The sequence below is a fragment of the Chrysemys picta genome, chromosome 8 (assembly GCF_011386835.1).
Source record: "Chrysemys picta bellii isolate R12L10 chromosome 8, ASM1138683v2, whole genome shotgun sequence".
Lineage (NCBI taxonomy): Eukaryota > Metazoa > Chordata > Testudines > Emydidae > Chrysemys > Chrysemys picta.
In genome coordinates, this window is record NC_088798.1 from 77,977,146 (window position 1) to 78,005,005 (window position 27,860).

The window sequence follows — 27,860 nt, forward strand, 5'->3', positions numbered from 1 at the left end:
ACAGTTTGCAGCAGACAATAAATAGATTACTGCAAAACTGGTGATTTTCGGGGCAGGGTCTTAGTAACTTTGGGAAAGAACTTTGGTTTTCTTTGGTTTTATTTTATTTAATATTAATTGTTTTTCCTCTGGGGATCTGCTTGAAATGTTGTCCGTTCCAAAAAGAGAAATAAGCACCTATGTGTCAACAACAAGAAGTCAATTTAAATAGAGCAGTTCATTTTGTTTTTCAAGTCACAATAAATCCCTAACAGCTTCCCCCAGCGTTTGCCATCTAGTCTTTTATTTTTTTTAATTTTTTTAATTATTTTTTAAACACAATGTACAAAAATAGAACTTCTTCCTTATTTTTAATGTAAAAATATTCCTCTGGTGTAGTTTTTTTGTGGTTTATTATTGTGACACTGTTTTTGTCTATCTTTTAACTGGGGTTGGTAGGTCGTATTCTCTTAGTCCTCTTGGTCACTGTGGTGTACTTGAAAGGTTTCTGTAACTCCACTTGACCCTTTGGGTACCTTTTCATAAAATGCACATCTTGTTGGTTTTCCTGGGTCTTGGGCCCTTTTCGTGGCCTTCCCTTTTTGGTAAATCCAACGTACCAGCCAGAGTATTTCGCAGACATCAGTGCTGTGTAGTTGTTTTCTAGGACTTTTTCAATGAAGACACACTCTTTGCTGGTGCCATCAGGCTGCAAAAGGGAAAGAAGATTCATTTCAATCAGTTGCAAACCCCTTGGCCAAATAGCAATTTTGCATAAAAGAGCAATTACAGGATCTGATCCTGTTCTCTCCTGCTTGCAGTCCAGTAGCTGGAAGGGGGGGTGGGGAAGGAATATCAGTTGAAATATTCAACATGAACCATTAACACTATTGTTTGATTCAAGGGTGCCTTTTGTTTTGTTTTCTTTCTTTTTTTTTTTTTTTAAACACTCCTAACACGGGGATCTAGTTTTTGTAGGGAGATTTTCAAAGACACAAATACCAAGTAGTCACCTAACTTCGTAAACCTCCCCCATTGTGGCCTGTCCCAATAAAACATATCCCTCTGTGAAGCATACATCAGAAGAGCTACTTGCAGGAATCTTGAACAGGGTGAATAACAACACTTAATGTTTGTTTAGAGAAGTCCTAAATTCTCAGCAAGCTGGGGTGTCAATCTACCATTTCGAAGCGGGGTAGATCAAAGAGCATTAGGGAACTTTTAATGCACAGCAGCAGGGTCCACAAAAACGCTTAGTGTGCGGCAGGATAGTGCAGAATAGATTTACACCCCTGCTTGCCATGAACTAAGTATTCATTTAGTCCAACCCCCAGAATTTAGACTGCTCTTTTCAAAAATGCTTTAGGAGTTAGATGCCCAACCACCATTGAACCCACCACACCCATGCAAGATGGGGAACTTCTCCCACTAAGGTGCTTTTGAAATTTCATCCTTAATTTCTAATGCACTGCCCATTGGCAACCCAAACATTAACTAGCCATACAATTCCTGGGAGGTGCAGATTGGTATTCTCATTGGAGAGATGGGGAGCTGAGCCCCAGAAAGGTGCTGAGCACCTAGATCTCCCACTGACATCAAAGGGACATCTGGGTTGCTCAGCATTTTTGAAAATCTGGCTATTTACTTACGTACCAATTTTTCAAAATCTCGTCTCAGGCTCTTTATTTCAGTGCCGAACTGCAGAACCTAACTTTTGGCCTCTATTTTTATTTTTAATCTTGGAGTAAAAATGGACACCCAAACATCAAAGAACTTACTTTTAAAAGTTTACCTTTACATCACTTTACTATGGCAACTCAGGCTCCAGACGGTGCCATCATCAGAGCCAGAACTGGAACTCTTAGGCCTGTACTCAGAGCACTAGGCTCACTTTCTCAGGAAGGTCTCCTAAGCCTCCTTTTCAAGGGCAATCATTATAATGGAGGATGGGGCATTTCTACTAGAAATTCAGATGCCAAACATCCCAACATTTGGGACTAATGCTATTGAGGGTTTTGGTACAGCCCAGTTTACAGTTGGGACCATTTGCAAAATTCTAAACCAGATCTGGATTTGGAACTCCAGCAGCATTTTGATCTGTGGTTTAGATTCAGGCAAATCTCTAATTTATACAATGCATGCAGCAGCACTGCAAGAGTCACGGCATCACATAATAGGATATTTAAGTATTGCAGCCAAGTGGAAATCCTACAAACACTATAATCCTATGCCAGAATATATTGCTATTTTACCTTTAACGGCTGAATAACTGGAACAGTCCATGAAACAAATCACAGGTCAGATGATGCCTCCTGTATCAAGTCTTTCTTTAATTTCTTTTTCTTTTCTAAATACATCAAAACTATAACTATCCATCCCATCTTTGGGAATATTTACAGGACCTTCACAATAGTGTTATAATCTGGGTGAAACCTTGTTATGGGCTGAATTAATACCCCATTGAGATTGATAGGTGTGAACTGACCCTTCAATTAACATACCTGTAAGCGTAAGTACCACCTAAGACAAAAGGTGTGTGTGAACCTGCGGAGGATCTTTTGACTGAGCATTCTTTTGGATGGGGAAGGTCGGGGGATGAGAGATCTCGGAAACTGAGGTCAGACAAGAACAGAGTGAGAGAGGCAGCTAAATGCATGTCACTGACCCTGGGTAGAGGTTTTTCAGGTCAGGGTGAAGGCTAAAAAAAAAAAAAAAGCACTCTTGGTGCTGTGAGAAAAAGAAGCTGTTTCTTGCTATTTTATTCCTTCTGTGTTCCAAGACACAGGACTTCATACATTCTTTGTATATATACAAAACAGCATCAGAGAAATGCCTGACTACCACCACTTTCTACTCCCAATTCGAACACCCACAAGCCCCCAGACGTCAACTAGCTGCTCATGTCAAAAAGGGGCAAAACCATAAACAAAATATGGAACATTATATAGGGCCTAATCCACAACTCGCTTAAGCGAAAGGAAAAATTCCCACTGACTTCAATGGGAGCTGGATTAGATTGCTACAACTAATTAATAAATAATATAGGGTTTTTCATCTGTAGCCCTCAAAGTGCTTTCCAAAGGTTGGTAAGCACCATATAAGAAGTTGCTTATATGACACTGAATAACTTATACGTAGAATTATTACTACAATTGCCTGTGAACAAACAAAACAGTCAAAGCCCTTTCAGTCCTTAGCAAATTAATTCTCCAAATGCCTGAGAAAAATAAAATTAACATGTCACTGCACAGAAGCTGCAGCAGATCACAGGAGGCAAAGGATTGATCACAGAGCTCTGGCAGAATAATCGCTATGTATGTCTGAAAATGGGCCAGGTGGAACAGATGGGAATAGCACCAGCCATTCACCTCCAGAGACATGAGCACAGAGTAAAACTGGTACTCTTCAGTCTGCTCCCTTCTAAACGCTTGTCTAGAAAATGGTTGCAGAGCTTGGTACAATTTGTCAGATGCTGTTAATCTCAGAATCTGAGTCAAGAGAAAGGCACAGCCAATCTGAGCTGGTTTAGAATTCATTAGACCTGTGATCTCGAAATTATTTTGTATGAGCTACCAAAATCAGCTGTAACTCAGAGTCACTGCAACCCAGGCTGGATTCAGAGAGGCAACCAAAAGGGAAAGGCTCCATAATTCATCACTAATCTCCAGAACTATCCATTCCCCCTTAGATCTTCTATTCATGGATGCATTTATGTCATTTTAAACTTGAAACCATTAACATATAATCTTGTCAAAGCCTTTTGTTTGCTACACAAACTGTATAGTACCAGTCTCCTTAAGAAGGTAAGGGGAGATCATAAACAATTCTACAATAGCAACACAGAATCATACGAGGGAAAAGTTTGAGAAGAGGCCCAGAAATATACATTGCCCACCAAATATACATAATCAGGAGTCCATGCACATTGACAGGGGTTGAAGCCAGCTCTGCTACTGACTAGCATCCTACATATTTGGGAAAGCATAAAGGTCATATTTTATCATCTATAATTTTGAGCTTACAAATGCTTTGAGGAATGGCAGGGCTGTGCAAAACCCAGTGGTTTCAGTTCACCGGGGCTCATCCTTTGAGTTCAGAGTTCAATCAAAACCACAGCGAGAAAACAGATGACACTGCAGAATTCCACCAGGTTTCAATGTGAAGCCAGAAACAGCCCCCGGTTCACTCAAAACTGGGCCCGGCACATACCTTTCAACAATTAATACAATTTAAACACTAATGTGGCTGAGTCTCAAGTTCACACAAAATTAGGTGCTGATGAACCAACCAAATTCCTTCTGAGCTATTAGGTATAGCAGGGAATTGGAAAGCTCATTTCCCCTACATTTGCAGAAAGGTCCTGGATTTGACCCATGACCTTGTTGCTATGAAAATTTGACCACTTTTAATATATCTATTTTGGGGCTTTCTGCTTGCACTGCAATGTCATTTTCTTGTGAAACATTTAGACATACTCAGGGATGAGACTGGAATGAAAAAAAGGAAATGTTGGGGTTTTTAAAATTATTATTAAAGGTATTTTCTGTGTTTATGTCTCGAAATATGCCAGCAGAGTCTACAGAAGAGCAATGAAGAGTAGGGAGAGAGGATACTACTTCAGGCCAGGTTCAGGGCTAATTTGAAGCAAATAAGGTCCATAAAAATAAATTTAGCCTGGAAAAGAAGGCACTAAATCATATAACAACGTGAAATTAAGGTGGCATGTACACGTACTTTAAGATAATTCATGGATAACGAACAGAAATTGCTTTTCTCCAAGTAAATCATTCTTATATGTGCTAGGGCATGTTGTAGAGACAGACAGATGATTTTATAGCATCTGTTATAAACCCCGATAGACTGGGAATATAGAACATAAATCACTTATATAGAAGGGTCTCTACATCATGTAATCTGTCCCTGAGATAATCTATTAGTGAAAAAGCAATTTCTATTCATCCTTTAGGGATTATTAATAAAGTAATTTATAAATGTCACCTTAATTTCAACAGTTGCCACTCATTTAAGGCCCAGTTCTGTTCCCATTTAAATCAGTGACAAAACTCTCATTGGTATCAGGCCCTCATTGTATGAATATATGAGCATGTCTCTTGTCAAGCCAGAGCATGTCATCAATATGGGGCCAAGCTGACTTAGTGTAACTGCATTGCCTTCACTGGAGACACAACAGGGAGGGAACTGGCTAATTCAATTCCAATGCACTTCAACTGAACAAAATCCCACCATCCTCCTGGGAAGTCAGCTGAAATATTGAAATTAAAGCAGTAAAATACATGACTGGAGTCCTGAAGGAGTCTAAGGTGTCTGATGCACAAAAAATTGTTTTGGTTTCTCTCTATTCTCCTCTCATTCCAATCAGATTCTGTAGTCTAAGGGACAATCCATCCAACCAACCGCCTGCCTCCAGGGATGCAGATGGTCCAACACACAGCAATATTGATGCAGTTCCCTTACACAGAAGAAGAGGGTAGGAACTGGGGAGTCAGAAAAGAGAGATTTGACACCCAGTGCACTGTGTTGGTTGGGGGATATTAGTGCAGCAAAAAAGCTAAAAGTTCCACCGGTTCACAGAACTTCCAGTCTTTTGGGAAGGTGGGGGGGGGGCAAGGGTGCTAGTGCCAAAGAGCCTACGCTGAGTTATCTGCTGAGAGGATCCTCAGTCTGGAAGGTGGTTCCATTTCCCTTCTTCCAGTGAGAACCTCAATGCCCATCCAAGTTACCACACCAAAGCACTCAGCAGAGAACTTGGGCCTAAGAGTTATGATGTCAGCATTGCATTTGACCCTCAGCATGGTGATTTTCTGGAGTGCAGTCCAGACTGACTGAGTCTCCTATGACAATACCTAGACAAGCTTCTAAGAAATGCTATTTGGTACAGACACCAGTTCAGGAAGGGCACTTCAGAACTTCCCTAGCTTTGACTAAGTCTCATTGAAGTCAATGAAAATTAAGTGCAGGCTTAAAATAAAGCACATGGTTAAGTGCCTTCCTGAATTGCGGCACAGTCCTCAGATTCATGCTCCTAAATCACAAGCAGCTTCCATTTTAAACCTCTAGAAGAAAATAGCAGTAAATCCCCAACCTAAAAATGCATTCAGTACTCCTCGGTGTCTTATTTGTCCTGAAACTCCCGCCTTCCACACACACTCTCACCTTCCTACCCCCCCCCCCCCGCCCCCCACCTCCTGAGACAGAACTCCCCTTAAGAAGATTCAAGAGGAGGAGAAAGAAAAGAGAAATGGCCCCAACCAGGTTTAAATGTCAAAATGCAAGAACTAGCTGTTTGAGGGTAAAGAACAAAAAAAAAAAACCTGTATTCTAACTGACTGTTTTTTCCAAAGAATTCTTAGTCCAAACATATGCTGCTGATATTGGGTTGCACACTACTCAAGTAGACTTCAATGGAGAGATCCTGCCAAGTTACAGTATGTATTAATTTCATAGATACTTAGCTGGCAAAATGCACTCTAAATACAAAGTAGTAGTGCAATGTATTCGGAGAAAGATTCTTTAAATGTATAGAATCCCTGAAAACATGAGAGCTGGACACTGCAGTGTGTCCCTTGCATGATTACATTGCTATGCAGTGTGGGAGGGGGAGATTCACACCAGTGCATGGGACTGGCACAAAGCTGCACACCACTTCAATTTTACTTCAGCCCACAAAATAGGACTTATGTAGTAGCACAAGCCTGATGCACACCCTCAGCACAGGAGTGAATTTCATGCTGGGTTGGCACCTTTCTAGGACACAGTGCAGGTAGAGACCAGAGAGAGACGTTCTACTTGTGAAGTTTGAGTTCAGATCTGGAATTGGAAGGGCTCAGATCCAGGATCTTGGTTCAGGCCCAAACTTTAATTTCCAGTAAAAGGAAAGGCAGCTTCATCTATAACATTTATACATTAAACAACACCCTTTTACGTAGGCTTAGGATTCTACTTTGTCCTTTGCCTAATACTGTGCAGAATGCTTGTGTGCTGGCTGGCCACCACCACCCTCCCCAGAGATGGCTGCATTACTGCTGTACGTGGATTGCTCATAAAGGACTGGAGAGCCTCTGAAGTGAAATGTGCTAAGTACAATAGTCGTCAAACAGTCGCACAGTTGGGCTACTGGGGCCGATTCCCCCACACAAGTTCTATGGCTATTTCACTTTCCCAAGTTAGCCCCATTCAACTTTTATTACTTCCTTGGGACATGCTCCTTAGCCAGAAAAATAACTTGGGTTGGAGTGTTATCTCCTGTATTCTTTAGATAGTAACTGAAAAGCTCATGGAGATCTGCCACCCTCTCCCCACACATTCAATGTAACTCAGTTATACTGACAAACTACTTTATACTTAAGAACATAAGAATGGCCATACTGGGTCAGGACAAAGGTCCATCTAGCCCAGTATCCTGTCTTCCAACAGTGGCCAATGCCAGGTGCCCCAGAGGGAATGAACAGAACAGGTAATCATCAAGTGAGGCATCCCCTGTCGCCCATTCCCAGCTTCTGGCAAATAGAAGCTTCTGTCTGATAGCCATTGATGGACCTATCCTCCATGAACTTATCTACTTCTTTTTTGAACCCTATTATAGTCTTCGCCTTCACAACATCATCTGGCAAGGAGTTCCACAAGTTGACACTGTGTTGTATGAAAAAATACTACTTTTGTTTGTTTTAAACCTGCTGCCTATTAATTTCATTTGGTAACCCCTAGTTCTTGTGTTATGAGAAGGAGTAAATAACACTTCCTTATTTACTTTCTCCACACCAGTCATGATTTTATAGACCTCTATCATATCCTCTTTACTTATCATGCCAGTTCCTCAGCTGGTGTCAAACAGCATAGCTCTGTAGACGCCAACTCTCAGGAAAAAAATTATCTATCATATGTACGTATATGAGGCTGTCCATAAATGATGTAACACATTGGGGGTGAGTGGGTCCTTACTTGTGCGTGTTTGTTTCAGGGTTACGAAGAGTTACAATTGGTGGGTGGGTCTTCAAAAACATCACCAAACAATGTGTTCTTTAATGTATGGACAGTCCCTAGCACTAGAACAACTGAGCACCTCACAATCACTAATGCATTTCTCCTCATAAAACCCCTGTAAGGTAGGGCAGTGCTGTTATCCCCACTGCACAGATAGGGAACTGAGTGTCACCCCATCTAATTTTTAGCCATCTACAAAACCTCTGGGATCCACAACCTCTGAGTTAGGTGCCTGGGTTCCTTATACAATGAATGAGGAGAGAGAGAGAAACTTGGAATGGGATTCACAAAAAACAACTAGGAGGCTCCTCACCTAAGGCATCCAATGGGAGAAGGCAAGCTAAGGGGCATATGCTAAGCCCCACCCCATCCCTCTGCTTGGGAGTCTAAGGCCTGGTCCACACTAACCCCCCACTTCGGACTAAGGTACGCAAATTCAGCTACGTTAATAACGTAGCTGAATTCGAAGTACCTTAGTCCGAACTTACCGCGGGTCCAGACGCTGCAGGCAGGCTCCCCCGTCGATGCCGCATACTCCTCTCGCTGAGCTGGAGTACCAGCGTCGACGGCAATCGATCCGGGATCGATCCGGGATCGATTTATCGCGTCTAGACAAGACGCGATAAATCGATCCCAGAAGATCGATCGCTTACATCCGGACCAGGAAGTAAGTATAGACGTACCCTAAGTTGCAAACACTCTTGGCATTAGGTGCCTATAATGCTGCTGCAAGCAGCAGCTTTGGAACTTTGAGCCTAGTGGCTGGAGCACTCACCTGGGAGGTGGGAGACCACCAGGTCAAGTCCCCCTTTCACCTGAGTGGGAGAGAGGATTTGAATAGGAATCTGCCACCTCTCAGGCAAGTGCCCTAACCCCGGGGATATGGGACACACTGGTGTGGGGCTCGCCTCTTGAAGCTGTTCCACTGTGGATAAATAATTTTAAAAAGTCATTGACACAGAGGACTGGATCCCAGGGTCTTTCACCTTCCAAGTGAGTGCTGTAACCACCAGGCTACAGGGTCCTTCTCATGCTTGGTGTCTCTCTGGCCAATTATTCTTTCGTTATTTGTCCGCAGTGGAAGAGTTTCAACAGGAGAGAGCCCCCATGAGAATATCCCACAGCCCAGTGGTCAGAGCACTCCCTGGAAAGGTGACAAATCCCAATTTAAATCCCTTCTCTGCCTGAGTGGGGACTGGAACCAGGGATCTCCCATATCCTAGGTGAGTCCTAGCCACTGGGCTAAATGTTATAAGGGACTTCCTCCTCTCCCCCTCCTCAGCCACTGTGTGTAAGTTCCTACTGGACTGAGTCGTGCAGGTGAGTTAGGCCGAGGAATGCCCATCTTCTGTGGTTTGTGCATCACTCTGGGGCTTAGGCATCCACACACCTGATTCAGAGCTGCAATGCGCATGCTCAGAGGCACAAATACAGGCACCTAGAGCACTTTTACTGCAAAAATTTAGGTGCCAAGAGAGTTTAAGCACCTACAGGGTTCAGGGGCACATGAGTGGGGGGTTTAAGAATCCCAGGGGGACCTGATTCTGGAATCCAGGTGCCTAAAGTGGCAGGTAGGTGCCTACATCCCTTTGTGAATTTAGCCTTAAGTGGCTTGCTCAAGTTCACACAAGAAATCTGTGGTGGAGCAGGGAATTAAACCCAGACCTCCTAAATCCCAGGCTGGTGCCCAAACCACCAGACCATCCCTTTGCTCATAGTTCCTCAAAACATACTCCTATCAAACATTTGTATTGCTGACATGGACCCATTAATAAGACAGAAGTCTTGCGATCATGAATGAATATAAATGCCTGAAGGTTTATGTAAAAATAAGCCAAGAAATGAACTCTTATTACAAACCGCCAACGGGAATGTCATTCCAGAATGAAGGCGGGCAATCTCAGTTCCTTGGAACAAATCTTTTCAAGCACATTTTTTTAGGCATGCTATGGAGGTTTTTTTCCCCGCCTGACATACGATACGAACACCCGGCCACAGTGTCACCACACCACACCTAGGCACTACACATCATCACTATAAATCACAGCTAATTACACAAGACAGTCAAAAGCTATCAAAGGAAATGCGTATGGGGAGAAAATGTTCATTAAAGATGGCTGGGAAAAAAATCTATGCAAACAAAACATCTTCCCAATTCCAGTAGCTACCCTACCATATCCATAGATACATCAGGTACTAGAGAGATGCCTGATACATCACATATATCACAAATAGATATTCTGCCTTTGACAGGTAGAATTTTTATGAGTGAAAAAAAAGCATCTTCCCAACCAATGCTAGTTAAAGCTGTGACATAACTCCCAGAAACAACAGGGGCAGGACTCAGTGAAGAGACACCCAACCTTACAGTCCATTGCTGATTTGGAAGCAAACACTCCACCATCTAACACCAAGGATGTGATTTTCTATGCAGTCCATTGCTATATGCCCACATGAAAGGCATTTTCTTGTAGGGGAGCCTGTGGGCAAATGAAACTTTAATGCATAAATGTTTTAGCTGCTGTTGCTCTGCTTTCCTTCTCCCTTTCCCTCTCAAAGCAGAGACTATTTGCAGCAGCCTCCTCTTGCTTGCATCTGGCACGCATGCATCCATCTGCAAGAGCCTGCACCAGTCAGAAGGTTCAGCTTCCAACTCACTCTGTGATCTACATTGAGAAGAGCGATCGCAACCTGGATCCTTGCAGTTGGGGCTACAAGAGGGACAGTGTCCCAGTCCAGTAGTGAGGAGAACAACCAGGTACTAGATAAAACCCTTTCCTGGGACATCAGTTCTCTCCTGGGATATTAATTCAGTGATTTATTTTTTTACGCATCCCTAATCCAGGCACAAAGATGTGGTAACTGTTAGCTATTCTTTGATAAGTTTCCATTAAACTACTGTGTAAAAAGCTTGATCTATATTCCAGCTCCCAGAGAAAATTCTCATATATCCCTCATGCTTGTATAAAGGCGAGAGACAGCACTGCAGTGAGGAGAAAACAAACCCTGCTGGATTAAAGGAGCCAGAACCGCAGCTGGGGTAAATTGGCATAGCTCCACTGATTTCAATGGAGCATCTCCAGTTCACACCAGCTGAAGATCTGTCCCACATTTTAAAATTGCTACCAGGTCATGAGATAATGAACACATATGGCTGCAGCTTCTTTATCCAGTGGACTCAGCAAGGTAACATCTGCCCTGTGCTACCACTTCACAATGAGGTGTCTCTGTAAATGGATCCTTTTATGCACAGCAGGCCAAAGTCACCCCTGATGTAACTAAACTCAGTGGAGTTAAAAGGGCTGAGTTTGAGCCAGTCTCTCTCCAAATGCCCTGGAATTACCAATAGGCGGCCTTGTATTGTTTGTGCAGAGCATTTGGTGAATGGCTCTCCGGTATTAAACATGAAACATCTTGAACTGACACGAAGCAGATCAAAGTGCCAAAACATTTGCTACTTCTACAATTACACTCCCGAGTTCTTTGGTGCTCCTTCTCTCCCCCTCTCCTTTTACAGCCCAACTTGGTCTTACTGGAGTTTTGTTTTCTTGTTTTAAGTTCTCCAAATGGAAAGGATCAAAGGGCTCTTTGTTGTTGTAGCAGAAGTGCTTCTCCGAGCTAGGCATTACTTCCACTAACAGCTTCCTGCTCATAAGAAATTCTCAGGAGCCTCTGTGCCACTGGACTGAGAGAAAGCATTATCAGGTGCAACAGCACCCCTCTCCCCGCGCATTAAACTGGGGCACTAAGCCACCTGAGCAGCTTTGTGTGGGAAAGGGAGGGCTAGGCAGATTCTTATTTATGCTTCAGAAATGCAACTGTGCAGACAGGCTTTGTGGGACCCCAAATCCTGCACCTCTCTTGGCTTCTGCAGCAAGAGAACCCCTGCATGAACAGTTCAGATAATAACAAGATGCAGTGATAGAAGCCCCCATCGTTCGAAGGTTTCTCTGTTTGAAAAAGATTATCTCGTTCAGTAAGCCTCACACGTAATGCTGTGCAAAGCTTTTGTTAGACATCCCACCCATCTTGGATTGGAAGCTCTTCAGGATGGTCTCCATTTTGTGTCTTGTTCAACTGAGCACATTGCCGGTGCTTCACAACTAATAACAAACAACAGGCCCCATGAAACTTGCCCAGCTGCAGGTTTCTTTACAACCTAGGAGTGCATGTTTGTTGAAAGGTTCAGTGAGACTCACAGCCTTCAAGAGAGACTGGGACAATTTACAGTTTCAAGACAAAATACTATGATGTGCCCATTTTGATTATCATCTTCTTGCGGCTTGTTCACAGCTGAATCACAAAGTGATATTTGGGAGGGTGCAAACCCATCTGAAAATGAGGAAAACTTTGATTCACAAACATTGAACCCAGAACCCCTGAGCAGAGCTGGGTGAAAATTGTTTTTTTGATGGAAAATTGGGTGTTTGACTAAATAAAAAAGTTCAGGGAAAGTGCTTGCCTTCTGTGGAAAAGATGGACATGTCAAAAAAATGAAAACTAACAGTTCTTTGCTTTTTGGCTGAAACCCAAAAGCGTTTCAGTTTTTGTATTTTTGTTTTTTTAAAGAAATGATGACATCTTCTGCAGAAAATTCCCCATGTCCTGACCAGCTCTGCCACTGAGCTTCTTGTTCTAATGCCATCCCCATGTGACAGGTACAGTATCATAGCCTCATAGGGATAGAAGGGATTGCAAGGGTCAGTAAATTAATGATTGCGTCTAGCTGTTACTCAAAAGGCTTCCTTTGGAATTGTGTATTTTTGATTTCTCATTATTATACATGGTTTCATAGCATACTATATATTATACATTGGCTGGGCAGAATTTGATTTGTATTTTTGTGTAATTTTGATGGATAATATTGATGTTTAGTTTTAATTATTTTGTCTATTTTTATCTGTTTAAATGTTCAGTTGTGGGAAATTATATGGGATCAGCCAATAATTATTTAATGACAGTAGACTTCGAGATTCAAAAAGTTAAAGCTTTAGAATTGTTGGAACAAAAATTGTCCACATCACATATCAACATATACAAAGTTAAAATCGTTAAATCGAAATCTAATGCGTTCTCAAGCAGCATCCTTCTTACTTTGCTTATCTGTAAATTTCAATTATCAACAGAAATATTTCTCGGAGGTTTGTGTGTACACAGTGAAATCCATGTTTACTGACATTTACAGATAAAAATCCAATCCTTCCAAACATAATTAGATCACACACATGGTCTACATTTTCAAAGTGACTAGTGATTTTGGTTGCTATTGTAATAATTGACAATGAATTAAACAGTGCCTCCATTCTTGGGTGCTCAATTTGAGAAGCCTTAAAAAGGGGCTCAGCACTTTCTGACAGCCAGGCCCCAGGTGTCGGAAGTTAAGAACCAAAACCTGAGGCACCGAAAATCACTTATCACTTTTGAAAACGTAGGGCTCTCTGTACAGAATCTGCACAGTGACCCATGGTTTTCTGCAAGGGTCCTACTCCTCGGCACACTAGGAGAAATTTAGTGAAGGAACCAAAAGCTGGAGGGATGTCAAAGGGCTCACCCCACCCAGAACAGAAAATCTCGGTAGGGGAAGGGTAGGCCCAAGCCAAGTTGAAGCCATGGCATCTCTTGCCTGTGGCAGGAAAGGAAGTGGATATCTCTTAAAGGGCTCACCCCATAACTCATTCACAGCTTGGAAAGTCCCAGCAGTGTGACAAGCAGGATGGGTGAGAACTGCATGATAGTGGAGCAGCTCCCAGGCAGAGGCAGATTAAGATTTATTGGGGCCTTGGGCACAAAGAACATTTGGGTCCTCCACACCCTGGGGGCCCAGAGGTGCCAGCACTGAAGGCTCAGGAGGGCCATGCTTCCACACTTTTTAAGATAGGTGTAGTAGCCTCAGGCAGGTGCGAAGTGGCGGCAGCATGGGTGTAGTTTGGGGGGTGAGGGGATATTGTCCGCCCACCCCCCAAACAGCAAGTTTCAGGCCAGAGGCAACAGGAGGAGTGGTGCTGCATGTGGTTGCTGCCTTGGGCACAAAGCCCAGGTGGCAGAAGTGGCAACCTGTCACTGGGAGCAAGAGGGACCTGGCAAGAGGAGCTGGGCACAGGCACTGAGTGAGCCTGGGCGGAGTGTGGCAGCTGCTGAGGCCGGGCCAGTAGCAGTGGGAGCTGCACGGGAGGAGCCCTCCCTGCCCCAGTTCCTTGCTGCCTGTGACCTAGCCGGGGCAGGGCTTCCCCTCTTTGCAGAGCATTGGTCAGGCCCCAGGGAGGGGGCAGGAGGCTGGACTGGAGCCCCCACCTCGGGTCCCACTGGCAGCAGCATGCCCTGGGGGGTGGGGACATGGACTGGCAGCTGCTCGTGTTCACCCTGGCCCTCACCCAGGGCACGTGGAGGGTCCGGGACTCCTCACAGTGAACCTGGCTCCCTGGGCAGCTCTTACCACTGCTCGGCTCCTGCTTCAGGGGAAGAGGAGGAGCAGGGGGAAGGGCCCCAGTTCCAGTGCCCTCCCCCCCACCCACACGTCTACCCAGGTTCTGGCACTCCTTCTGGGGGGAGAGGCAAATTGGCTGGGATCCCTGGCCATGGACCCTGTGGACCTGGGCCCCATGGACCTGGGCGTTAATCTGCCACTGCTCCCAAGTAGGTCGCTATGGCTGATCCTACCACCAGATTCTCAGAGGCTGCTCTTGAAGGGCTTGCCCTCCAGCAGCTTGAGAAATCCAAGCGCAAGGCTGCAGGCAGACGAGACCCAAGCCATGTTCTTGCCCTTTATGTGAAGTAATGGGGTAGACCTCTCATGAACATCTCCAGTGTTCTGCATTCTGAATTTATGCCAAGGAATCCTGAAACCATAACCACAAAGATCCTTCTTGATGCAATGCAATTTCAGCTGCTGCACAGCACTGTAAATCAGACCATATACATCTGTAACTGTATGCCAAGAGTTACTCGATTTCACAAACACTTTCTCCAATTTACTGGCCTCTGAACTTGCAGAGTCCTCGGAGGAAAATACTTGGGAGTCATGGCAGACAGTTCAATAAAGATGACCGCCAGTGCACTGCAGTAGTTAATGATATATATATAGAATGTCTAACTGCCTTACAAAGGCAATGGAAAATAATATAAAGCAGGGGTAGGCAACCTATGGCATGCGTGCCGAAGGTGGCACGCGAGCTGATTTTCAGTGGCACTCACACTGCCCAGGTCCTGGCCACCGGTCTGGGGGGCTCTGCATTTTAATTTAATTTTAAATGAAGCTTCTTAAACATTTTAAAAACCTTATTTACTTTACATACAACAATAGTTTACTTATATTATAGACTTCTAGAAAGAGACCTTTTAAAAATGTTAAAATGTATTACTGGCACGCGAAAACTTAAACCAGAGTGAATAAATGAAGACTCGGCACACTACTTCTGAAAGGTTGCCGACCCCTGATATAAAATATGGTGCGAAGATGTTATTTTGAACAAAAGCACATATTGATTTGGGGCCCACTTTTTAAATAGTCATGCGCGCACACACACACACACACCCTCATAGTGCACACAAGCACACCTGTATGTGTGCATGTACACTCCTGATTTGTGCATATGCATTGGGGGATATACACACCCATACCGGGAGCACTGAAGTACTGTGTCCAGTCTTGATCACCACATCTTAAGGAAAGTACAGAATAAAATGAAGAGGTCCGGAGAAGGAAAAGATGGTTACTTTTTTTTTTTTAAACTCTAGCACCTTTTACCTAAGGATCTCAATGGATCCGAAGATCTCAAATTTTTCACTAATATTTACAAATTAAGCCACCTAGCACCCTTGTGAGCTAGGTAAGTATCATTAAACCCATTTTATTGATGGAGAAACTGAGGCACATAACAGTTAAGTGATTTGCCTAGGGTCACACACAGCAGTCTGGGGCAAAGTCAGGACCTACTCCCAGTCCATCACCTCTATCACAAGGTCATCCTTTCTAACATCATGGCAGGTTATTATTAGCAGTATGATAGGATGTATGTATGTGAAAGAGCAAATCTAGGATTGCTTCACTTGGAAAGGAGTCTTGCAGGTGAACTTGATTGCTGAATTCAGAAGTATGAAGGGGAGGCATTCTAATTGAGTGCTAAGGGTTCCTATAATCAATAATAATAAAACTAGTCACTTCCTTCTTTTGCCCTGTGCCATAAATAGAAACTTTACGTAATTAATTAATTCAAAATTCAGAAGGAGTAAATGAAGTCAAATACTTCTGATTTTATACAGAGTGTAGTCAACTGTGGAAATCACTCCTTCAGGAGTCCATCAAATCAAACACCCTAGCTGGGTTGCAAAAGGTCAGGATAATTTCATGACCCTTAACATCTGTATCTATGTATGCTAACATAATAGATCTAATTGAGTCTCATGCTTCAGGACGTAAAATGATTACCTTCAAGGGTAGGGAAGTAATTTCCACCCAGCCACATAGAACATGACCTATTTGGCTAAATATATTGATGGGGTGGGGGGTACGGCACTTTTTTTGAAGCATCAGGTATTGATTATGACCAGAGGCAGAACATTGGCTTCAGCGGACCAGTGGTCTGGTCTGGCAAATCCTAGGCTTCATACTGAATAAACATAGAAATTGGCTTTATACATTATAAGATTCCATTTACAGTAACACAATCCTATGCAGAAAGGGACAAATTACAGCTTAACATCCTAGTGACATGATTGGCACCTGAGTTTATATCAGGGTAGGGTTTAGCCTCAGCACAGGCAGTTACTGATTATCTGCAGGGCAGTCGCAGATCTGTGTGTTTCAGCTCATAAGGATGAAGAAAGGAAATAATCCCGCAACCAAATTGGGTACCTTTCTTAAAAAATAATGTCAACAGCTGATCCAGTCTGTAAATGACAAAGTTCTTTCTGTTGACATGGAGGTGTATAGCAAATGCAAGTGCTTTATCACCTTTTACAAAAACCTACCACCTTTCTTTACATAACAAAATACAACATAGGAAATTGCCTAGGACAAATCCTATTTTTTAGCAATATCTTCTGTGCTTAAAAGTAGCCTTGCAATTGCCTCACCAACCGAGTTATTTTTTGCAGTGGTTAGATGGTAAATTAAATTTCTCCCTTCTAAATTACTCTCTCGTAAGAGACCCTCACTTCACTTTCCAAGAACACTCCAGAGAGCCAAGCAGAAGCAGTCCATGGACAACAGTGAGGTTCACCACAACCCGTGTCTCATTAGCTGCCTCCTCTGGAAGGTGATAGAGAAGTGCTTTGCTCTGCCTGTTTCCTACAAGTTAATGCGTCACAGTATTTACCCAGTGTCACCAAATAGTTTCATTTGCATTCTGGGGGATGGGGGGGGGGAGGATCAGAAAACCCGGAAGATGCTTAAATACAAAGAAGAAACAAAAATTGTGCTTGGGAGAATGTGGTGATTATCTGGTCAGGAAACCCATGTGCCTGGGTGGGTGAAATTCACGCCTGTGCAGGGACCCAATGCAAGACTTATGCAACACTTCCATTCCACTTAAACTGTGTCTTGCACTGCCCATTGCTCAGGGGTGAATGTCTCCATCCTGAAAGGGATTGATTGAATTTGTAGTAAATAATTTAATCTCAATATTTGATCTGAAAGAACAGGAATATCCTTTTTCAACATGGGCAAAATAGTCTTCCTTAGCGGCTAAAATATCCTCCCAACCCTACCCCAATGCTCTCCTGGATGCAGAGATGGTCTGCATTAAACAGGAACCATGCACCTTCACCAACAGAAGGAAGAGGCATTCAGAAGAAGCTTTTCAGAATCACAGCCCTGGTAAGGGTACAACATACTCAGCTGCTGCCTAAGAAAAATATGAGGGCAAGACCATTAGGAATTTACAGTGAAAGTTGCTCCTTGAGCATATGAAGATATTAAATTAACTCAAATGTTTTGAGATCAAATATTTTCTCTTAAAAGGGTTTTCAGCCAGCTTCCGATTGCAGATCAATAAAAGAGGCAGAGGTAAAGGAATGATACTGTGAGATTTAGCCTGCAAGCAAATTTCAACCTGAGATAGGAAATGAACACTTAAAAACTCTATCCGAGGACAATATTGAGCTTGCGAAGGAAATTCCTTAGAAATCAGCACAACAGACATCAGAATAAAACAGAAAACTGAGATCAAAATATTTATCCCTTACTACTCAACTGACTGAAGACTAGCAATGGACTAGAACTGAAGAATCAATGGGTCAGTTCCTCAGCTGGTGTGAACTGGAATCAGAGTATATGCTGATTTATACCATCTGAGGATTTGGCCCATTATATCCCTACCAGCAGCCTTCCCTTGATCGTTCTCCTGTCAAAATCAATGGGAATTTTATCATGGACTTCAATGGGAGCAAGATCAGGCCCCAGTGAGCTGGTGTTCCCAAGCAGCTGATATCTGGACCTCTCTCACAAGCAAAGCATGAAAAGATGCCTTCCAGCGTCTCTCAAACAGGAAGAGTATGATGCACAGATAGAGCTAAAGAAACTAAAACAACATAGCAACAAGAGAGAGAGAAAGAAGGAAAGAACAACTGCTTTGAGCTTCCAAGCTAAGCTTTACAAACAGTTCCCCACCTCCCTCTGGGCTGTGCTCCCCAACTCAGACCTGTGCTACAGCTTTGCAGGAGCTCCCTCTCTCTTTCTTCCCCTTCTTCCTACCTTTTATTATTCCTATTCGTTTTTATTTCCTGTTTACTACTTTTTCTACATTATTAAAGATCCCCTAAAACTCGTACTATGCGCTAGATCCAACTCCCAGCAAAGTTAACCTGAGTCTTTCTAATGACTTCCAAAGGATCTGGACTGGGCCCTAAGTAACTTGCATAGTTCACTCTGCTTGGTGGCCAGTTGTACTGCTCTTGCTTTGGGAAGTGGACTCTGTAACCACAGTGTATGAAAATGTTTCCTTGGGGGGAGGGATAGCTCAGTGGTTTGAGCATTGGCCTGCTAAACCCAGGGTTGTGAGCTCAATCCTTGAGGGGGCCACTTAGGGATCTGGGGCAAAAATCAGTACTTGGTCCTGCTAGTGAAGGCAGAGGGCTGGACTTGATGACCTTTCAAGGTCCCTTCCAGTTCTAGGAGATGGGATATCTCCATTAATTTAATTTATATAATCTGATGTATGTCACTTCTCATTCCAATGCCAATATTTTTTTAAAAAAAATAACAGAGTAAATGGCTGTCAATAGGGATATTTAGCTCTAGCTTAGAGTGAAAACTCAATAAAAAAAAAAAAAAAAAAAAAAGCATTTGGGTACCAGTACTCTAGTACTTAGAGCCTATCACTGTAGTAACTATTGAAACACCTAGGATAGGCAGAGACTTTGATATGCACTTAAAATGTGATTCAGACTATCTTTAGACCATTGAGCTGCCCTGTACATTGCCCTGTGTGCTGTTATATTGCAAATTCAGTTCCACATGAAGGGTTCCCACTGAAATCAAAGAAAGCCGCATTCATAAAACCCAATGCTGAGTTCCAGACTGCAGATAAGCAACCCAAAATATGGAACCCAGGAGGAAAATTTTGCCCATAGTTTGGCTGAAGTAAAAAAATTCCTGCCCCCAGTCTGCCCAAGAGTATCTGTATTAACCTGCAGTGCTTTGAAGGCAATATAAACTGAACGTAATGTAAAGCAGCTTAGCTCAGATCTTAAATATTTACATTATTGTTATACATGTCAGGCTGACAGTGTCTAACATTGAAAACGTTCTACCTGGCAAAGTAGCCAAATTTGAATCCAATTGCATCAACTAAGGGGGTGTTTACATATGCTTAATAACTTCCATGTATGAAATCTGTGACCAAAACCAGACAGAATGAACACTAAAAATGTGTGCACAATACATATCCTCTGAATATTACAAACTAAATGCTCCATAGATCGGTGAACGCGAGTGAGACTACATATGTAAATCCAGCATGCTATTCTTTTCACAACCCATGGCATGATTATTATAGATTGTCAGCTAAACTGGGCCATCAGAGCCTTGGCACCAATTGGTTTAAAAGAGTCACAGATATTCATCCCAGGGCAGAGTCTGGGCACCAATGGAATTAAAGCAACTTTTAGCTGCTTATGCCAATATGTCCATTTATTACATAGAATAGCAAGATTTCTCACTCTCTTCTGACTTGTACCATTATCGTGTGTACCCGAGTGCCTCTATGATACCTCCCCCTAGAAATCCCATGGTCATCTCAGATTCAAACTTCCTCTTCTTTCCTCCCATGCTCTGCCTCACCCACTTCTACCAATATCACCGCCATTGCTCTCCCTATCTCCTCTCTTTCCACACCCAGGCTCCTCCCATGTCCTGCTGCTTCTTCCTCTACATCCTTGCAAAAAAATCCAACCTTTCTCCCACATCCTGGCCATTAAAACCCTTGTCCACATCTTGGTCTCTCCTTGTCTTTCCCTTGCTCTTCTCCTCCCGACAGTCTGACAATGTGACTCCTCTCCTGGAATCCCTCCACCTACTTCATCTCACCTTCTGCATCAGAGTGCTCAAAGATTTCCCCTCTGTGACCCAGCACAGCCTTGCCTCTGTCGAGATCTCTGCTCTCATTTCCTTACAAGCATCCCTCTTATATGCTCTGTTTGTATCTTCACTTCTCATCTTCATGCCTCTTTCCACACTGCCCCTTATACTCAGAAATACTCCACCTCCTTGTGCCTCAAACAACCTCCTTCTCTTCATCCAACTGTATGGCCAACATCAGAGCTGTTCTGACAAAAAGATGGTTGAAAATATAGATCCATGACAAGAACCACTGCTACTTGCAAATGTTAATACCCTAAAGATCCAGTTTATTTGTATAAACTCCTACCATTTTGGAGGAGTCACTGCAATGTACTATGTCACCTCACTTTTGGGATGTACAGTACCTTGAGCTAGCATGTGATCAATGAAAGAAACATTCCAATTTAATTCTGATTGTTCTGGATGCACAAAATGCTCCAGTAGAACTTGGGTGGGGTGGGAGGTGTGTAATGTTTAGAAGCATTCAGAAATCAGGCTGATTGGAGAGAAGGCAGAGCACTTATTAACTACCCAAGCATTCAGCTCAGACTGGGGGAAACTATGAAGTTCATAGTGTTGCCAATTCTCATGAGCTTATCATAAGCTTCTGGAATCAAGTGATTGCTTGAGAATTTCACTTTTATTTTGACCAAAAAAAAAAAAAGAGTACATTTCTTGCCCTCATGGCTGCAGAGGAAAGTCTGAAAATGTGACCTGAGTAAGAAGAAAAAACCCAAATATTTTTTGTTCAAATCTCAACATTTTTAAGCCAATCTCATGGTTTTGGGAAGCCAGATTCATGATCTTTGAACAGTCTGAGTTAGCAATACTGCAGTTGAGTTCTACATCCAAAGTTCCTCAGAGTTCAAGGGCATTTGGGTGTCTACACAGATAATTAAAATGGGAAAGGAAGAGAAGTGTAAAGACAGTGTAGAAAGGAAAGGAGGAGGGAGAGGGGCCAGGAGCAGCTCACTTAAAGAACAAATCTCATTGAATATGAAGAATCACACTACAGTTCAAAAAGGGCCCTGACTGAAACTCACAAAAGCCAGGTAATTTAAAACCCTGCCAAGCCTGGCCTCTGAAGGAAGTGCCAGTCAGGACAGTTCATGACAAAAGAGAGCTTTGAAAAAAATGTATGAGATTAAAGTTCAGATTCCATCAAACACTCCTTGGTTCTGGTTTTGTAGCAAGCTCAGTGCTAAGCCCAGGAATTGCTAGGGTTTATGGGGCTTTTGAATGAGCCTGGGTCCAGGACTGAGTGAACCTGGTAAAACTGACTGTTTAATGTCAAAACCTTGTGAAATTCGCAGTTCTGACCCAAAGCCAAGTGAAATCTGATAGTTTTGATTATCACATCGTTTTGAAGTTTGGGGTCAGTTTTAATCCCAAACTCAGGGGGGCAAATCTGATGCACATTGAACTGGGAGGAAAATGTTTGCCCAACAAACCCCTGCAAAGCATATGGGCAGAGTTCGATACAGCTCTAGGTCTACGGGCAGAATTCTCCACTGCCACATGCACACCTTTTATCGGCCCCGCAGCTCTCTGTGGCACCCTCTGCATTTGGTCCATGCTCAGAACTCACACTGACTGGCAACAGAGAATCCCTTTGCAGAGAAGAGATCTGAAGTGCAGACATGCAGAGGGGAATCATGCACCATGCGTGCTGCATAGGCACATTCAGGTGAGTTAAGGACACAGTTCCAACCTTATCTTGGAATCTTTCTTCATCTCTATTTAAATCAGACCCTTAATGTTACCGTGACATAGTGTTTTTATTTAATCTGTGCTTTATGGGTGGGTTTTCCCAAGGCTCCCAAAGAAGTCAGTAGTAAGACTCCCTCTGGTGCAGGTAGGCCAGTGCTGAGTGCTTTTAAGAACTCCATCCCGTATTTCCCACCAGATAGTCCTGGCCCTTAAAAAATTCCTTTTGTCCTGCAGGGGTTTTCCCACCCTGTATGGAGAGTTCTTGCAAAAGAAGACACCCCGTTTCCTGTAAACCAGGACTGCATACCTGGACAATAACCAACACCTTCACTCTTTGATGCCGTTGGATTTATTTTTTCCCCAACCTTCCCGTTTTAACACACACACACACACACACACACACACACACTTCAAGGAACCCCCATTACATTTGCTGTAATGTAAACAACCCCAAATTATTACTTTCCCCTAAAGACCACTGCTGGCAGGAGTCCGTGATAAAGCTCTGCCAAAACAGTCTTTGGCATCAAGCAACAGTTTGCAAAAATACAGAGATCCTTACCATATGGTATTAGCAACATGCTGGTAACATTAAATTGGTTTGGAAAGCCATAAGAAAATGGTAAGTTTCTTAGGCCAGGTCTACATTACAAACTTCTTTTGCTGGCATAGCTGTGTCGGTCAGGGCTATGATGGGGTGTGATCTCTGACCAACTGTGCAGGCAAAACCCCTAATGCAGACAGAGTTAGATCAGCAAACTAGATTTTTGCTAGTATTGCTTATTTTGCTCAGGGGGCTGAAATAAGCTATTCTAGCAAAACTGTGAGTTTTGCCACTATAAGCTGCATCCACGTTAAGAACACTTTGGCAGTATAATATACCAGTAGAGCGATACTGGCAAAGCCTTCCTAGTATAGGCCTGAATGTAGTGTAAAACTTTGCTTCATCTGTTTTTATTGTAGAGTGAGTTTAAGTTCAGACCATTCAAGTGGCTGCATTTTATACCCTTTAATAGGAACAGGGGGTAGGAGGTGGAAATTGTCCATAAAAGATACAGAAAGGGGAAATAAAAGAAAACCCTTAAAATTCCAAACTTATCTCAAGAAATATTGAAAATATTAAGGTGATTTCCTGGGGAGTTTGAATTTCAAGTCCTTGTGGTTTTTAAAAGAAAACTCAGAGCGCTATGGTAAAAGTTAGAGTGCTAGTTTGGCGCACAACAGCGAACTGTACAATACGGATATGTTGCACCTTATTATATGTTGTATTCTTAGTAAATAGCTGAGTTAATGTAATTGGTCTGAGATTTTGTTAGGGCATGACCTTACATTTTCTTTTTAGCCCACAATGTCATACAATCCCAATCCCCACTTGCTGAAAGGGAGCCAAATCCTGAGATATCTACTTATTCCTTACTCAGGCAGAATTCCCACTCGGCCAAATTCTGAGGCCCTTAGTAGCTTTTGTCAATGGGTGTTTTGTAGAGTTAGCTGCCACTGGAGCTTGAGTAAGTGTCTGATGGGAGAGCTCCCACCCCAGAGATTCTTACAGATTTGGGATGGGGGAACACTGTGGTTTCATTTGACAGCTTCCCGGAAGCTGTAAAATGAGTGGAAGGGCTACCCATCACCCCTGAACAACACATGATGGGGTCTCTGTCCCAGAGAGGAAGTGGGAGGAGGAAGTCAGACCACCATCTTCCAGAAGACACCTCAGATTAGGAGGGGATGGGGGAGGGCAGCTAGGGCACCAGTTGGGGACAGGTACCTGTTGGAACGGAGCAGAAACTAGATGCCTTACAGTGGTGCAGATAGAATGGACCCAGGCTGTTGTTCATGGGAGATTCTAGAACATGAACCCATGCTGTCTGTGAGTTCCAGGAGATGCACTGCCCAACTCATGAATTCTGTTCCCAGGGTGACCTTCATATGGCTAACCAATCACGTGTATGCTGCATAACCATGGACCGCTGCATGGACTTCCTTATGGGGGAGCAAAGGGGAAACATCAGTGTCCCCAAATTCTATATAGCACCTAATTCTGCAGCAGAAGAAACACTGGGTAGCAAGCTGGTGGAGCCTGGCGTGACGAGCCTTGTCTACAATGCTCATTTTGAAATGAAAATTCAAGTTCTCAGCACCAACACAACACCTCCAACATGCTTAGCGGTGTACAAACCAACAGCGATTGGCTTGCATGACTGTCTGCCATGCCCTGCTGTAAAGATTTTGTAGTCCTTATTGCACACAGAATATTACTTAGCACTTAACTTCAAAGTCCCTTACCAACATTGTCTCATAAAGCTCCTATGTTATACGTATTAGTGTCTCCATTTCTGAGCTAGAGCAACTGAAGCAGAAAGAAAAACGACTTGTCTGAGGCCCCAGTGGGAGTCATTGGAGGTGTAATTTCCAGCTCAGATTGACATACCTGTGCTAGCTCTGATCGAGCCCACAGGCGGTGAGAGTGGGTACCTGCCCCCAGGATGGCCCTGTCTGAAAACATAGGCAAGTATTTGGGGCTGCCAGTTCATCCCGCCACTCACACTGCCAGGACTACACAGGTATTTTTAGCTCAATCAAAGCTAGCATGGGTATATCTCCCCAAGCTGGAAATTACATCTTCTGCTCCAGTGTGGATACACGCACTGTCAGAGTCAGAGTTAGAATTCAGGAGATCCTGCACACAGACTACTAGGCCTCACCTCTCTCACACAGAAAATTCAATTATAGCAAAAACATTGAACCCTTAAGCATCCGGTTAGCCACAAGGCATGGAATTAAGCAGCATCTAAAATAATTGGGCCAGATTGTCAACTGATGTAAATCAGAGTGTCTCTGATGCTACTGTGTCATTACAACTAACAGTCAGTCTGAAAAAGAAGGGGTGCATGTGCATACACATACACCAGTGTGCACACTGGTGAGAGAGAAAACCAGTCAGAACAAATAATGGATATTATCCATTGGTTATCATCCTGTCTGGAACACATAGGAAACTAGATTTATTTAATATGAAAATCCCAAAACTAGGAGAGATTACTAAAATTAGCTGATGAGAGAACTGGAATTGAAACTTTCTCAGCTTTCATTTGTATGGGCCGGAGTGTTAAATCTTTCACATAGAGCGCTCTTCTCCCAAGTGTGGGTCAGAAGCCTGAGATAAATGGGCATTAACAAAAAACAAACAGAAAACAAAGTTTTAAACAAAACTAACAATTCCCTTCCACCTAAATTGCTCTCTCCTTGTGATGCCATAATCCCACTTAGCTCGTCAGCAGGCCACAGACACCTCTAGTAAAAACAGGAAAATTAAGACATGCTGTTTCTAAGGTAAAATAAACAAATAACTAAAGCAGAAAACAAATATTTGAAACCAACCAACCAAATAAAAACCCGATTAGGCCTTCTTTACACAACATCAAGCAGCAACTAGAAAGCATGCACAATTCAATTTGCTTTTCTGCTGCGCAGGTCACTTGTAACAGAAAAACAATCATTCCCTTTCCAGCACTTGCCTAGTCTCCAGTTTTCATACATTGGACTTAGGAGGTAGTGGGTCAGCATCTTGGAAAACTCAGAAGCGGCCTGCAGTGACAACAGAGTTAGAATCCTGCCTGTGACACTTTTCAGACCTTTGGCCAACGTTAGCTGTGAAGTCACAAAGAATAACTAACAAGAAAGGAAAAACAGCGAGGAGTCCTTGTGGCACCTTAGAGACTAACAAATTTATTTTGGCATAAGCTTTCATGGGCTAAAAGTGGGTTTAACCCATGAAAACTTATGCCCAAATAAACGTGTTAGTCTCTAAGGTGCCACAAGGACTCCTCGCTGTTTTTGCTGATACAGACTAACACAGCTACACCTCTGAAACAAGGAAGGGAGACCAATACTGCAAACACCAGATTTTGAGCTGCTGAGAAAGCACCATTGGAAGCCTTGACTCAGAAGAGCTGGCACAGATGTAAATGAGTCGATGAAAAAGAAAAATGAAGGCTGCTCTTTTGAACCCTGAGGATTAATCTGTTTGCCTGCAACATAACTAGCTCCAAGGTAGGGAACGAGCCCAGTTTCTGAAATGGTCACTTTCGTCAGATGTTCCAGCTGCGAATAACAACAACCTGCTCCGATTTGTAATACCCTTTGTAGGTGATTATGGGAAACAAAAAAGAACTAAATTCAAAGCAGGTTTTCAACTGGGGAGAATCCAAAAATGCTGACTGAGGAGGAGAACAAAGCCAGATGGCATCTGTTGGTATTGTTATGGATTATGCAGTGTAAGGCAATAGGAAACGAGTAGAGAAAAAGAACCAGTTTTGCCTCAAATTTCCACTATTGCCAGATGGACATGCTGGGGCAACTGCAAAATGATCATCGTGTGCTTCGTATTTCCTCTCAGAATGTACTTCGAGATGTGCATTAGCCCAGGCATGAATTTTTATCTAACGTTTTCCTTGGGGCTTACTAGCTGTTTAGAGCATTCAGTCTAAAAAGCACTCCCTCAAACTCTTGCCACAAAAAGAGCTGAAACTATGATACTAATTAAAACCACACTCTTTGGTATCAAGAAGACATGCTGTTATTTTCGTTTGTGCTCTTGAGAAGCTGTTAATATGGGCAACGCGTCTGGAACATTTTCCTTCCAAACTGAATGTTCAATGCCCCCTCCTGCTCAAGGCGGCATGTTTTATGAACTTGTCAGCAATCTGGGTCTTTACCGGCGTGAGGCAGGAAGGCTCAGATATGATATTTACAAGAAAAGATTTATTTTAAAATGAGCTGTTTGCCAGCTTAACATCATGAAAAGCACATTGAGAGAAACTGAAACATCACATTACATGAAGAGAACAAGCTAAATAATTGTCCTGACTCACACCCAATGAGCCAAACTGAGGGACTGGTTCTGAAAAAGACTTAGGCCTAAATTTTCAAAAGTGGCATCTGACAAGCCTGTTTCTGGGTATCCCACTTAAGATCCCTACGGCTCATTGGTTGCTGCCTGCACTATGTATGGTCATTTGCACCAGTGTAAACACCACTGAAGCAGAATGGTGGAGTTTCACAGTCACTTTACATGTATCTACCTTAGATTCTTACACAGCCCTCACGGCTGTGGTATCTCAACACCTCACAGCCATTAACGTATTTATCCCCACAAGACTCCCCGTGAGCAGGACAATGTTGTTATCCTCACCATGCAGATGGGGAACTGAGACACAGAGAGGCTAAGGGCCAGATTTTTAAAGGTATTTAGGCACCTAAAGATACAGATAGGTGCCAAGTAGGATTTTCAGAAGCATGTAGGTACCTAACTCCCATTGGCCCTTAGGAGCTTTTGAAGATCCCACTAAGCACCTATCTTTAGGCGATTAAATACCTTAAAAATTATGGCCTCGTGTTACTTCTCCAAAGTCACACAACACATCTGTGCCAGAACAGAGAATCAAATGTGGTTCTGCTAAATCCCAGGCCAGGGCCTTAACCACTGAATGATCCTTCCTCTCAAGGTGAAGGGCAATGGTGAATCCAGCATCTAGGTCTGATTTACAAATCCCATTGATTTAAAATGGAATCCCAGTGCGCAGCACTTCAGAGAATCAGGTTGTCAACATCT

The 27,860-nt window shown here is 43.1% G+C and overlaps 1 protein-coding gene across 2 annotated transcripts in view; it reads right to left on the bottom strand.

The window, feature by feature from the left end:
- Positions 1 to 255: 255 nt before the first annotated feature.
- FGF18 (fibroblast growth factor 18) overlaps positions 256 to 27,860 on the bottom strand; it is a 107,557-nt gene continuing 79,952 nt past the window's right edge. For both annotated transcript variants that reach the window (XM_008179587.4, XM_065554844.1), the window contains one exon: positions 256 to 688. In XM_008179587.4, the coding sequence (XP_008177809.2) occupies positions 422 to 688 (267 nt within the window). In that variant the 3' untranslated portion in view covers positions 256 to 421. The remainder of the gene's footprint in view (positions 689 to 27,860) is intronic.